Source organism: Hetaerina americana, unplaced genomic scaffold (genome assembly GCF_022747635.1).
Source record: "Hetaerina americana unplaced genomic scaffold, ioHetAmer1.1.p SCAF_16, whole genome shotgun sequence".
NCBI classification, from domain to species: Eukaryota; Metazoa; Arthropoda; class Insecta; order Odonata; family Calopterygidae; genus Hetaerina; species Hetaerina americana.
This window is the reverse complement of record NW_027286719.1, coordinates 7,824,601-7,839,852: the sequence shown is the minus strand read 5'-3', so window position 1 is coordinate 7,839,852 and position 15,252 is coordinate 7,824,601. Positions and strand designations below refer to the sequence as shown.

Here is a 15,252-nt window from a genome sequence, read left to right as displayed (position 1 = left end):
GGGAAGAAGTCCGACCTCGAATCATTTATGAGTGGGATTCAAAATTTAGACCTGGAGAAGGGTGGGCTTTTAGCAGTTTGCGTTTTTATTGCTATGGGCCACAAAGGTCACATTGCTGTCCAATCATAAATCTGGCTTGGTAACAAAAATCCTTTTATGAAGCCTCAAATCTTTAAATAAGATTTTTCTTCAAATATTGCTACATATGCTTTACGGAAAGAAAAATATCTTACAGGAATGTCAATGAATTGTCTTCCATTGAATTGGCAAAGATTTTACCTGACCACAGGGCTAAACATTTTATCTCCTATACATATATAAAATATTAAGCAATAGGAAATTCATAATCGACTGTTTGATAATAAAAAAAATTAATTTCCCAATGGACCGTATCAAGGATTTTTGACTTGCCATTTTACAATGAACAACCTTAGTGAATCAGTAAGAAACCTCATATAAATTCCAATATGCCAAATCAAATTTTAGTTAAAGTTGAGTATTTAAATGGTTTCTCCGGCGTGTTTCCCTCAATTTTAGCAGTTTCTTACATCACGTCAAGAAGCACAAAACTAAATAAATATGCTTAAGAAGTACAAAGCCATTAGGAAAAAAAATTCAGTTTTACTCAAATTCAACGCAAAATCAATTTAACATAATTTTCAATGATAAAAAAATGCCACTATATTACCTGTTTGCTTAATACTATTCTGCGGATCATGTACTATTTCAATCCTAGCGCAAAACCGTACGGTAATAGTTAATAGAAAGTCACGCTCATATTTTGAGCGTGGGACTGTTGTGCATGGCGTAATATCTATATATATTTAATATTACAAGGAAATCCGCAACATAGCCTGCTAACAAGATAGTCTGTTTCCGGTAGCATTTATAAATAAGTGCTTTCCCTCTGTTCTAATATTTTCAAAAAGATTCCACACTTTCTGCCTGGAAACCAAAATGGACGTACATGACCCTCGTTTGCTGGAGAATTACTTCACTCAATGATGTGGCAATTGATCAGCCATCTGCTAGTTGAGGCTATTCATAACGGTTTCCTTCGCAATAAGGTTTCTTTCTTTTTACCTCTTGGTTTAATTCCTAAAAATATACGTGGAGCTCATGCAAGAGGCTATTTCATGTAGCAGAATGGAATCCGTTCAGATTAGTACATAATGTGTATCTAGCATCAAAATGAAACTGTGCTGCCCCAAGGGAATATACATAGAATATCATCTGTGAAATTATTTTGAAGTTCGTTTACTGCATATATCCATTTAAAAATATCTGATACGTATTGTTTACACCTGTATTTAAAGCAAATGAAACAAATGGTCACTGATGAAAACCACGTTCTTTGCAGGTGTATAAAGTGAAAGTAAAGAGCAATGCTCAATGATTTAAATGACGAAGAAATAAGGAAAGAAAATTAGGTAAGTCGTTTCCCGCAAAGCGCACTACTTCACATCTCGTATCTTCAGTAATAACCAGAATAAATAATGAACCTGAAGTTTATAGGGATAGCGAAATTACGTAGTATAGGCGGCACACTTCAAATGCGGTAACGTGTTTTTTTGCTATGTTCCAACAGGAGGGAGAGCAGTTAGAAGGCCATTTTAGATATTGGATTGGGAGCGTTTCTGTTTGGTATGACCTCAAGGAAGACCGCAACTTCAAATCTTCGGCGTTACGGTCGGCTTCTTCTGTTCAGAAATGTTTTAAGCTTTTTTTCAGTTCAAAGTTTTTTATTTGCGCAATGCCAAATTACAAAACGAAAGAAGGATATCAACTCTGCATAAATTAACAAGAACATAATGGAAACATCCCTTTAGGTGGCTGTGTTGGGGGAAAACCTTAAATCTTTTCGTTGTGAAAATCGTGGAAGAAAATACAAAAGAAAACACTCTTCAGTCTTGTCAAATGCACAGACATAAATATGAGTGGTTAATACGATGGGTTTTAAAATAGCGACTGCAGTCAGGTGTTTCATATTCATTTTACCGAAAGACGATTTTTTAATATCAATATTACATTAGCAGTTTTATCAAGTAAAAATGGATTGGGGCGCATAAATAGATAATGTTTAGGCAAATTAACACGCTAAAATATATGGAAAGAATTGTGGTGGGGAAGAGATATTGGTGAGAATATGTCCACAGGATAGAAATGTTTGGCAAAACCAAATGAATGAATCTTCTAATGTCTTAAAATGAGGGTATGCTTTGGAGAAGGATAAAGTAAGGTTTAATTCACTATAATAAGCATCAAAATGTAGGTAAACCAGGGAAATTAGTCTGGGAAGTGAGGCGGGCGGGCAGGGAAGAACGTTTGAAGTATCCATTGTTCTGAATGCGGATAACAAGGCGTGCGGTACAATCACCAGTGAGATATGCAAGTACAAATTTGAGGAAAGAGACTTATTACAGCTTACCTCAAAGAATAAGAAGCATTGGGAGATCTATTTTGGGGCATAGCCTATCGTAAAGATTTTTTTTTAATTCCATTTCAAAATTGTCCATTTATAACATTTTCCTACTCTGAAAACGCAAGATAAATGTAAATAAAGTGAATATAGAATTAAGTCGAGAAGATTCAATTGGAACAAAAACAATGGGGATATGAAAATGCAGGTAATAGCAAATGCTTATGGGTAAATATATGATCATGCTGGACCAAGGGTTAAAAGGCCTAGAACCTGAAATGAAAATTCATACTTCAGTGTAAATAATGAAACCGAAATATTTACCATGCGATAATGTCTAAAACAGCATAGAGGGAGAATCCATCAGAGAAATGCCAGTACTAATGGCATATGATATCCAAGAGCATTATGTACGCCCAGAAATACAATTATGCGATGCATGGCAACGGGAAATGAATGACACGTGGAATTCTGAACAATATATGTTTAGTTAGCATTTATAAGGTGTTTTCATATTCAAGTAAATCTAAATAATAGAAAGTTAAAAAAAGTGGAAAGTTAATTAGCTTTCTTTAATCGATGAGATTGAAAACTTTAACCCCAAGATATGAGAGAACAAATCAGGTACGAGGGCAGATTTCTCTGTATTTCATGTTAGAAAAACCCGTGAGTTAAAGAAAAGATAAAGTATATAGTATACCCTAGAAATTAGTTTCTCCGTAGAAGTCAAAATTATATTTAAACTACAGTTAAAAGTAGCCGAGATGGGACCGGGGTGGACCAGGGGTAGCGTGTTCGACTCTTAGCATGCCGAGGGTTGCTGGTTCGAGACTTAGCACGGAGAATATTTTTCTGGCTACTTCGTCGGAAAATTATTACCAAGTTGACAAATTTTACACAACACAACATGACCCGACTACTGAGAGAAAGCAGCTTTCAGTATAAAGGCGTGAATGGCGCAGATCAACAACAGCCGAAGCTGTGGTATCAATAGATTCGGGCGAGAGTGAATTTTACGGAATTCGGCCGAAATACTATGGAAGGCAACGGGAAACACCTTGAAAGCCTCCCGAAGAGATGAAGCCCTAGACTCCACCTAATTATGACATGATGGCATCCTTCCCGGTAAAATATCCCAGTAGTCCCCACCCGGAGTTCCCCGATCGGGACACCACACCTCCCCGAATTGGAGACCACTAGGAAGGGTATATCGGTCAGGATGATTCTGAAGGTGAAGGCGGAAGGAGAACCGACGGACATCGCGATCGGGCAAGCAAACATGCCGACGTCTAGCCACATAGATGAAGAAATAGAAGAAGTTTGAGAGCAAATGGAAGAAGTCCTCGGACGGGTGAAGGCGAAAGAAAATCTCATCATAATGGGAGACAGGAACGCAGTTGTAGGAGAAGGAGAGGAAGGACGAAGCGTCGGAAATTTCGGGCTGGGAAAACGGAACGCCAAAGGAGAAAGACTAGTCGAGTTCCGCAATTAGAGAAGAAGATGTATTTTATGCATGTATTAGCTAATGCTCTATTCGAAAAAAACATTGACGAAGGCGGTACACATGGAAGATACCATGGGATATCGCAAGATACCAAATAGGACATACTAGTAAGAAGGAGATACCAGAACCAGGTGAAGCAGTGCAAGAGCTACCCTGTTGCAGACATAAATAGCGATCATCACCTAGAAATCATGGAGAGCCAACTTCGCTGCGAGAAAACTACGAAGACCAAACAAGAGCTAAGGTGGGACTCAATATTGCGGGCGAAAAAAGGTAGCAGAGAAGATTCGCCTCGGCCATTGACAGCCAACAGGGTGATGAGGGAGAAAGGAGCACCGAAGAGCGATGAGATGAACTAAAGAGGGCAATTGTATAAGAGCAGCTGGTGAGAAAGAGAGCCGACGCGAAGAAATCATGGATCACGAACGAGATAAAAAAGAAATAAGAAAGAAGAAAATACAACAATGCCGGGAATGATAATGAGGAAAGACTCTTCAAGAAGCAAGTCAACCGCAAATTCAAAAAGGCTAGGGAGAATTGGATGGAAGGCTGCTGCAATGAAATCAACGAAAATATGAAGAAGGGGAATACCGATACAGCATACAAACTCGTGAAGAAACATTTCCGAGAAAGGACAGTGAAAAGCAACGTCAGCGATATAAAAAGGGATATACTGATAGAAGGCTAAGATGTTGGCAATAGGTGGAAGCAATTTATCGAAGGCTCTACTCGAGGAACTCTACCAAGGTCCGAGGCCGCTGGAAGGAAACCTGATGAAGGACGAGAGTGAAACGGATGACGAAAACCAGGGCCCATACATACTTAGCCGCAAATTCGATAGAGCAGTAAAAGACCAAAAGAAAAACAAAGCTCCTGGAGAAGACAAAATTAACGGAGACATCATCAAGGCACTCGGAAACATGTCGAGGACAATCTGCATGGAATAATCAAAGATAGTGACAAAGGCGGAAGACTTTCAAAGGAGTGTGATGATCGCGATACCAAAGAAGACGAGGACAGAGAAAATTGAGGAACACGGAAGCTTGATTCTTGGGTCACATGCATAACAAACATTGACGTGAATAATAATTAGAAAAATGGAAAGGAAAATTGAAGATAACCTATCGGAAACCCAATTTGGCTTTTAGAAGTACAAGGAACCAGGGGAGCCATATTCTCTCTGAGAATCATGATAGAGAAAACAGTACATGTGAAAAAGCAACTTTATGTGGCATTCGTGGACTTGGAGAAGACTTCGACAATGTGGAATGACACAAGATGTTTGGACTGCTGGAAAAAACTCGGAATAGATTGCAACGACAGAAGAATAATCTATCAGCTCTTCAAGAATCAAATTACCTCAATGCGAATGAGAGCAGGAGGCCATATAGAGGTTAATATAAACAAGGATGCAACCTCTCACCTGCATTGTTCAACATGTACCTGGAGGAGGCAATAAGAGAAGAACAAGGCATCGGATAAAACGGAATTAGGATCAATGGAGAAGAGATAAGCATGCTACGCTTCGCTGACTCTATTCCAATGATCCCTGAAAAATAGTAGGATCTTCAAAGGTCACCATTGGATCAAGTTATACAAAGACTCAAAATGAACGTTAACTTGATGAAGACTTAAATCCTAGTATGTGGATGAGAGAAGCGGACTACGAGGAAAAAAAGGAAAAAAAATAGAGTAAGTGGATTCCTTCACCTATCCCGGAAGAACTATCATATGGGACGGAAGAAGTACTATCGACATCAAGCCAAGATTAGCTCAAGCTAAGAGGGCATTCATAATGAAAAGACAACTTCTGTATTCAAAGAAGATAGTACTACACACGAGGAAACACTACGTGAGAACATTCGTATGGAGCGTGGCACTCTATGGATCAGAAGCATGGACCATCGGAAAAGTAGACCAGAGAAAACTAGAAGCCTTTGAAACCTGGTGCTGGAGGAGGTTGCTTAAGATCAAATGGTCGGATAAAATAGGATAGGAAGAAGTATTCGAAAGAATAGACGAAGAACGGACCTTATGGAGCACCACAGATACAAGGAGAAACAGATGGGTTGGCAACACTCTGAAGCAGAATCGATTTGTAAAGACTATAATAGAAGGAATAATAGAGGCAAAAGTTCCAAGAGGAAGGCCAAGGGTGAAATGTACGGGAAAAATAAAGAAGAAAGTACAGTGAAAAAATACCAGGGAGAAAGATAGGGTAGGATGGAGGGCAACAGTCAACCAGTCTTAGGATTGAACGACCAATAATGATTATTACTTTTACTGCAAAGATTTTACCAGAGAGAGTAAGTAGAAGTTAAATTATTCAATTACAGCGGGTAAAATAGGGAAAAATCTGAAGGCAGTATAGGAAACTTATTAAGGCTGAAAAAATGAATCGAAATCTTTTACACGAATATGTTCTTTAAATAATTTTTTTCTAAAGAACCGAAAGCGCACATTTGCCAAATTGCTTTAGAGTACATTTGCAACAAAAGGGTGACTTGAAAAACTTACTTTCAAATATAAAAGCGTAATTAATACCTGTATGTTTTTCCTCTAATGCGACTACATCAAATAATTATTTAAGATATTGGCATTGGATCTTTCTTACTATCGACCATTATTTTTTCAAATATAAGCATGGCCTGGTTTAAGAGCTCCAGGTATCAAGGAAGAATCGCTAACCGACCTTTTGCAGGTTGGAAAAACCAACGGCACCGATTTATCGAGCGTCGAGTTGAGAGTAAAATTGTGTGAGTGTCACGAAAGAGCAGCGGGCAGCGGCGATAGCGTAGTGGATACAGAGAGGCGCCCAACACCGTTGCGAGAGCGTCAAAGGCTGAGGATATTCCATCCATCAATGCTGCATAAATCAATAAAGGCTAACGCCAGTGACGATGAACAAGTGGATTCGAACGCTCGTCGTTTGCATTCCAATAAATTCGACACTAAATTCAAATCGGAGCGTTTAATTCTCCAGAAACCTGTGAGTGGGCCGAACGCATGTGCCTGCTCCCCCTCGGCCACTGCCAACAACCCGCGCACCCACCTCCTCCACCCTCCATCCATCACCCACCCACGCACCTTTCCTACTACCTGCGCTTCTCACCGGACGATCAACTGCCAATCCCAAGGTAAATAGCCGACCGATCTCTTCCCCCAAGCACTCTCTGACTTCACACGGACGAATTCAGATGGTCAGCCTTCCATTGAATCAAGCACCATGGCTTCACTGAAACGTGGACACGATATATGGGCGATCAAGCAAGGGTGCTGCCTCCGCTAGATCCTAAGGGAGGATGGCTTAATCTTTCACGGGTTAACACTTCTCGAGTAATTATAGAAAATATTCCTCAGAGCATCCCGAACATTATGAGCCACAGAGCTGCCACATTGACGCACTCTTTTGAGTTACAAAGGAAGTGGCCTTTCCGCTTCGAAACTGGTGATAGCAGCAGTGCCACACGAAGATGCATTAGTGGCTCAGAACGACACACAGGCAATATTTCCAAATTCAAATTGCTGCGTTATGGTATAAAGTTTACCCGTTATATATAATGACATGCTTATTGAAGTACTTCACATTCATGTATAACCCCATAGATCTTTCCAAAAATACCGTTCGTATTTCATAATATACGAGGCTCCACCTAAGTTATGTCGTGATTCCGTAGCTGGAAGCCATAGTGAAGTTTCGTTCTCCCAATATGAGTTGAAAATTATGCGGGTGAATACAATTTCCGTCATAATATCTATCTACTATGAACAATTATGGACTAAGAGGTACACAAAATTGTAAACGTGAATACTAAAAAATTTACGTAGAGATAATTATAAAATGATAGCATATGAAATATTTTAAGTCATATTAATAATGGGAAGCATAGATTGATCTTTAGCAATTGATTATTCATCATTAGCAGTACGTTATTGCAGACATTATGTTCATACACATTGACCCTCAGATATAAAGAAGGGAATGAGGAGAGTTATTTTTGCTTACATTTCTATTTAATTTGTTAAAAGCAAATTGAGTGCAATTATCAATTCGCAAAAGATAAACATATTGTTAGAGATATCTAATTATAGAATCTGAGTTGAAAAGCCCGAATTTGATGCAATTATTCCATTAATCTTTGTAGATTCTATTAATTGCTTTCTTTAATTTTATGATACGTAAATGTGATGTAACTATGACAAAAATTCAGTAATCTAACAATTAAGATTATTTTGAGGGAGGATAATAATTTAAATTATTATTATTAGAATTATAAATAATAATTTTGCTTCGCTTGTTTTTTATAGCTTCTTTATAAGTTATTTGAGGGTTAGGTTTGAATATCACCTTCAGTCATGAACCCCTTTTACTGATAGCTCCCTCAAGATATAGTGAATCTCCAAGGGCTATTAAAGAGAGTGTGATTATACATTTTGTGTTCACATATTTGTTGTCAAACAGTATTAAGAGCACAAACGGAGTTTAATTTTTTTAAGGTGCCATTCACACGTTAAAATAGAAAAACTTCACCTGCGAATTTTATATTCGCGGTGTATTTATTCCACGAGAACCATTTAGAAATAGTGATAATCTCGCTTAATTAGAGCAAAATCGTGTACCCCGTCCAAATTATTGTCCAAATCTCGTCAATATCAGCATTCGTGCTCCAAAAAATGAAAAAAAACCTTTGTAAAATACGTTGTTCATTATCATAAGGAGGAGTAGTTGAGCTGTGTCAATTAGGAAGAGTCCACGAGACGCTAGAGTGAAATCAATGAAACGAATGAAACGTTTGCAAAATTATTTATCCGAATTAAAATGCGTATCCATATTCACTGGACAGAACTTGAATTATATCACTGGGAAAAGTTTATCGTGCCTGAAACTTAAGAAAGATCGTACATTTGGGAGATATTGGTGGGATAATGCACGACCCTCTTTCAAGGTGACTTCATATTCAATTGATGAATCTCGTGTGCATGAGTGCGGGGATAAAGAGATGCGGAAGCCAAGCTCATGTATACAGTAGAAGAGAGTCAATGGTAATAAAAAGAAAAGTGTGATGGCAGTAAGGGGAGGTACTATAGCTTGAAAGTTGATGATGTATGGGAAATGTAAATGATTTTGTTATACACATTGTAACCGCATTATAAATATTGTGAAAGCATTTATTTTTGTCTAATAAACCCTATCTGTCTCCGTTCAAATTTGTCCAGTCATTACTTCCATAATTGTAAAGAATTTGATTTTAATGTATGCTTACAATTTTAATGCGTTTTTTAATTTTTGTTTATCGGAAGATGTGGAATGGAATTGAAGATGATAATCGGGCAGTTGGTTGATGCTGATGAGGAGGGCAGGGAAGAAGGTTTGAGGAAGGATCCATTGTTGCCAATGAGATACAAATACCAATGAGATAAGTTGAGTGCGAATTTCAAAAGAGAAAACGATACGGCACAGAATGATGCAAGAAGGATAAGGGAAAATACGATCAAGATTTTTGGGGAAACACCTACCGTAAAATGTGTCATTTTATAACATTTTCTTTCTCTGAACACGCAAGACGCAAGTTTAATGAATTTAAGCAGAGGAAATAGCAAAATGTTATTGCTAAATACATGGTTACGTAAAACCAAAGGGTTACAAACCCTAGAACCTGAAATTAAATTTCACCCTTAAGTAGTAAAAAATTTTCAAAACATCTAAAGGTCGTAACATACCCAACACATTTTCATTCATGCGGCCAATGTTTGAAAGGAATGGCATTTGCTTTGTGGACTGGAGTACTTTGATAGAAACTGATCTAATTAAATAGAGCTATCATTTTAAAACTCATATCCTGCTTCCCACCTCAATTATTAATCCCAAGATTTTTATGCTGGACGGCATAGGGAATATGAGTCCCGGTAACTGCAGTACTCGGCCCAATCGGCCGTGTGTCCTGCCCGGCAGCGAGTGAGGCAAGGCTTCCGCGGTTGTCTTCTCACGAAAACCTTGCAAAGGAAAACTGACAGCAGCAGCGCAACAGACGCTGAAGAAGAAGACCAAATAAGATAGAATAGGAACTTGAAAGGTTAGGACACGGTTGAGCAGCGGTAAATTAAAGAATATGAAGCGAGAGATGGTAAGAAGACTATACAGGGTTCGTCCGGAAAATAAGTGTACTGAGCTCAGGAAAAAAAATTATTACACTTTTACATATCTTAGGCTAATATTCCTCAAAATAGGACCCTTGTGAGTCGATACACTTGTTCCAGCGGCGTTCCCATTCCTAGAACGCTCCCGCGAAGGCATCATCGGGAACCTCTCGAAGACACGTCGTCACGGCCTCTTTGACGGCGTCCAAAGTCCCGTATCACGTTCCTTTCAAACTTCTCTTTATCTTCGGGAACAGAAAGAAGTCCGGTGGTGCCAAGTCCGGGCTGTAGGGCGGGTGCGGCAGCGTTGCCACGCCGTGCTTGGCCAAGAAGTCCGACACGACAAGCGCGGTGTGAGACGGCGCATTGTCGTGATGCAGCCGCCAGATGTTTTTGATCGCTGGCCGGACGCGGGCGACTCGTTTTCGAAGCCTGTCGAGCACTTGGACGTAAAATGCAGCATTTACCGTTTGTCGTTCAGGTACAAATTCGTAGTGGACGACTCCCCTTTTGTCAAAAAAGACAATGAGCATCGCCTTGATCCGAGATTTGCTCATGCGAGCTTTCTTTTGACGGGGTGATGATGGGGTGTGCCACTCCGCACCTTGTCTCTTCGACTCCGGGTCATACTCAAAGATCCATGTCTCGTCACCCGAAACAACGTTCTCTAAAAAATCATTTTTGCAGTGATCCGCAAGTTGTGTCGCGATTTCCAAACGATTGAGTCTTTAATCATCACTGAGAACTTTCGGCACCAACTTTGCACAAATTTTTCGCATCTGTAATTGCTCCCTAATAATCTCGTGCACTATTGTTTTTGGCACATTACACTGCTCTGCTATCATCCGAACACTAAGACGACGATCAGAGTTCAGTACATCGCGAACTTTTCGCACATTTTCGTCGGTGAGTGTCGTTGATGGGCGCCCAGGCCGTGGTTCGTCGTCGACCTCTTCTCTGCCCTCCACGAACATCTTGTGCCACCGAAAGATCATGTTTCTGGACATGGCTGACTCCCCGTAAGCCTGGTTAATCATACCGACAGTTTCGGTAGACGATTTCCTAAGCTTTACCGCAAATTTGATGGAATAACGCTGCTCCAAAAACTTCGGCATCGCGTTCCGTGACGTGGGTCGAGCGTGGAGGTTCGCGTTAACAGAGCTCCTCACTACACCACAGCTCAGAGCCGACTGCCTTTTTCAGCGTCGCTTGCCAACATACCCCCCTCCAATCGCAGCCCGTCAGAGCGGTGCTGGGCACGCCTGGAGCGGCGGGAAAAAATCAGTACACTTATTTTCCGGACGAACCCTGTATACAGATATTTTAGGTCTGTGCAAGGTGAGATGGAAGAATAGCGGGGATGACGGGAGTGATAGTTAAAGAGTAATATACAACGGAGGGTAGGAGAGGCAGCGAGGGGTATCAAAAGATAGAGACGACATACAAAGACTACAGAGTAATAAGTTTGAATGCGGTCACAGCTGAAGTGGTCCTCAGAATCCGCAACAGAAGGATGGAGATCAGGGTAAATGATTACTTAGGGGATAACCAGTTTAAGTTAAAGAATGTGATAGCACGTGTGATACCATTGCATTAAGGATACCACTAATAGAGAGGAATAATTAATACAATCAGGGCATGTTTCGTAGAATTCAAAGAAGTATTTGATTGAATTGGGAAAAACTAATGAAAATATCATTGAAAATATAAATAGATTTGAGGTGCAAGAGGCTAATCCGTAGCCTGTACATATGGACTACGAGGCGCTAGTAGGGGACAGTGTATTCGGATGGGCAGTGTTAGGAAGAGGATTAATGTAGGGCTGTCCGTTATCACCGGTGCTGTTGCACGTATGCATGGAGGAAATGATCAAAGATGCATTGGAAGAACTGGAGATAAGAATGGAAGTCGGAGGTGAATTCACAAAATCTGATAGGTATGCTGATGAACAATCTCTAGATTGTCAGTCAGCCAAGTGTTGCAAGCAATTCTTGGTGAAATAAAAATTCAGTGTGAAAGATATGGGATGAGAATCAATATAAATGAAATAAAAGTTATGCGGTACACCAGAAAGGGAAAGGCTAAGTTAAGCAATAAATAGGAGTCAAAGACTGGAGCAGGTGGAACAGTTTACGTATCACGGAAGTGTTTTGGACCAAAATGGTCAATGAAGTAGGGCAATGAGGAGAAGAATTGCTTTAGGCATTGAAGCTTTCAGAAGGAAGGAATTGATCATGGGAAAGTTGAGTAAGGATGCTTGGAAAAGGCTTGTTAAAACTTTGATAAGTAGCGTAGTTATGTACAGCTCAGAAACATTGTATTCGAAGCAGAATGGTAAGCATTGTTTGGAAGCTTTTCAAATGTGAGTTTAGGTGAGGAGGGCAGGTGATTGAGATAGGTGAGGTGGACAGATAGGAAAGCAAATGAGGAGGTACTGGGTATAGTGGGGGAGGAGGGGGATTGTTGGGAGAAATCCAAAAGAGGCAAAAAATTGATGCAAGGCATATTGTTTGGCAATGGGATGTTGAAGACTGTGATAGAGGAGAGAATGTTAGGAAAACGAGAAAGGGGCAGAAAGAGAAAAAGGATTTTGGACGGAATAAAGGGAAAAGGAAGTATACGGAGCTGAAGAAGGGCTTTTTGTACTGTGAGGTGTTGGGTTGTGTTTGTTCGGAGCGACAAGACATTTTTTTGGTATTTGTCTACATCCAAAAATTACCTTAAACGTTAGGTAAACTATGATATGCAATAATATGATATACATCATAGTTCATTGTCCTGTGAAATTTATATATCCTTTCCTAAATATTTTATTTGAAGAGAAAAATAAGGTAAGTACAGTTTTACTGTTGTGGGTTATTCTTTTAGGACAACTAAATACCTCCGAAATGCATCTCAATATCTCCAGAAGTTATATCAACGATATTGTAAAAAGAAGAGCATGTTTTATAATTTCCATTGAAAAAAAATTGTCATATTTGTGAATTTGAATAATATACGTCGAAGTAATATAGTTAATATTTTTTAAACTGTGGGGCATACACTAATTATTAAATGATATACTGCTGTTTTTCGCGATAAATGATATATATTATTTAACTGACCATTACAGAGGAAAGATATAACACTTTCCTATTTAAATAATATAGAAAACTTATTAAAGCAGATGCAACAGTTTGCATTCATTACAGAAAGAAAGGTGTACATCTAATTAACATCCCGCAAGCCGCCGCAAGGGGATGTGGCGGGGGGTGTTAGCACACTACCCGTAATTAATAGAGAAAAAAAGAAACCGTATGCAAAAGACACAATTTTATACGGTTCATAAACAATACATGGTATACATTCATGCAAGAACACTCACACCCCATACACTAGCAAACACTCGAACTACCTACCAACATACACATGAACCTACAAATGTACCTGATATCATTGCAATTTCTAATTTTGTGCCGACTTGTACATAAATTTTTTTAGTGTTTCCAAAGTGAATTTGGTTTCTTACCATTCTGATTTTTCGGGGAAGGAATGAGTATTTGTATCTATCAGTCCTGAAATCTATCTCCCTTATTTTATCTTTGTGGTTTGCCTAAGTAGTGTGGGGCTATTAGAATTCCTTTACTGTCATCGCTAAACTCGTTTGTTCTGAACCTTTCTAAAAGTCTACGTCTCACTTTTCTCTTCGTACTTTGAGTGGCTCCCAGCCTAAACCCCCTTAGAGACTTGGTTAATTTGTGTTATTTTAATAAAATTTTTAACAAATCAGGCGGATTTTATCTGGACTTTATCTAATTCTTTTTGCCAAATTTTCTCCCAAGGATCCCAAAACCTTGCGGCATATTCCCAATGAGGTCTAACTAGAGCAAAATAACATCTCTCTTTAACTTTCTCATTGCATTTCCCCACCACCCGTTTCAATTACTCCATTATGTATAGAGTTAGATGTACTCCATTTGTACAGAGTGTACAAGTGTTACATTAGTAATTGGTAGCCATTAGAAGAAAAAGTTTTACGAATCGAGATGGTTAAGCGTCTCTGACCTCAAATTCATGTTAACTCAACATTATCTCAACTTCTGCTCTCAATTTTTCATCCGAGCTAGCCACATTCATTTCAACATAGACCTATTTTCTAATTCATCATTCGCCGTTACTGCATGTGTACCTACCATTTATATTAAGAATAAGCGGTAAATAAAAATCGTGTAAACATAAGCATTATAGTCACTGCTTTTATTTACTCGGGCACTAGAAAGACATTTTCAGGTGTTTGTTTTAAATCAAATATTTTCAAAAGTGTTTCCAGACTTCTTAAGATCACGTAGAAAGCATGCATAGATTTACACGAAAGCGATCATTCATTGACACATTTTCATTTTAGATAACCATGTGGAATAATAATTTTAACGGTAAAATAATTTAAAGTAGAACATGATTATTGAAGCTATTCCTATATAACACCCGGCAAGCTATAACTTTTTCAATTTAGCATTCGTTACAAACGATTGGCAATATTCCTTGGTTACTAATGATATATTAGTTCACAAAGGGACCAATATATCATCGAATTCGCATTATTAAGTATGAATGATGATGGTAGCTAAAAAACACGAAGAGTAATTATCAATGGTACCATAATCATCAGATGGCTTGTTGCAATAAACCCTCGCAGCGGTTTTTGATGGTTTAAAATAATGAAAAGACAACAATATTAACAGCCTATGAAAGAGATTTACATCTTTTAGTAACATTATTGAATAATTTTCCACAAAATTGAATAATTTTACCTTGACATACGTAAGATGTGGGAGACTCTCCGGGGTGGATGCGGCTGATAATAAAAACCACTCGTCCTTTCTTTCCAGCCTTCATATTTTGTGGATGAGTTATGGTCAACAAGTCCAGGCGGCGTTGTTGCTGAATATTAAATTTTCACAATAAATGCATATTAATGACGTGGTAAGGGCATTCATTAAAAGTAATAGGACAAATCAACTCTATATACATATAAATAAATAAATAAATAAATATATATATATATATATATATATATATATATATATATATATATATATGTATATATATATATATTATTATTATTATTTTTAGGTAATCTACCGGTTAAGGTGGGTTTTAGATCGGCATAGCAACTAAATAAAACATTTTGTGACTCCTAACAAAACACAAA

General features: G+C 38.6%; 1 protein-coding gene across 1 annotated transcript in view; it reads right to left on the bottom strand.

Annotated features, from left to right (window-relative positions):
- LOC139687065 (cytosolic carboxypeptidase 6) overlaps positions 1–15,252 on the bottom strand; it is a 1,035,710-nt gene that overhangs the window by 282,731 nt on the left and 737,727 nt on the right. The window contains exon 6 of the mRNA XM_071584170.1: positions 14,852–14,981. Within this exon, the coding sequence (XP_071440271.1) occupies positions 14,852–14,981 (130 nt within the window). The remainder of the gene's footprint in view (positions 1–14,851; positions 14,982–15,252) is intronic.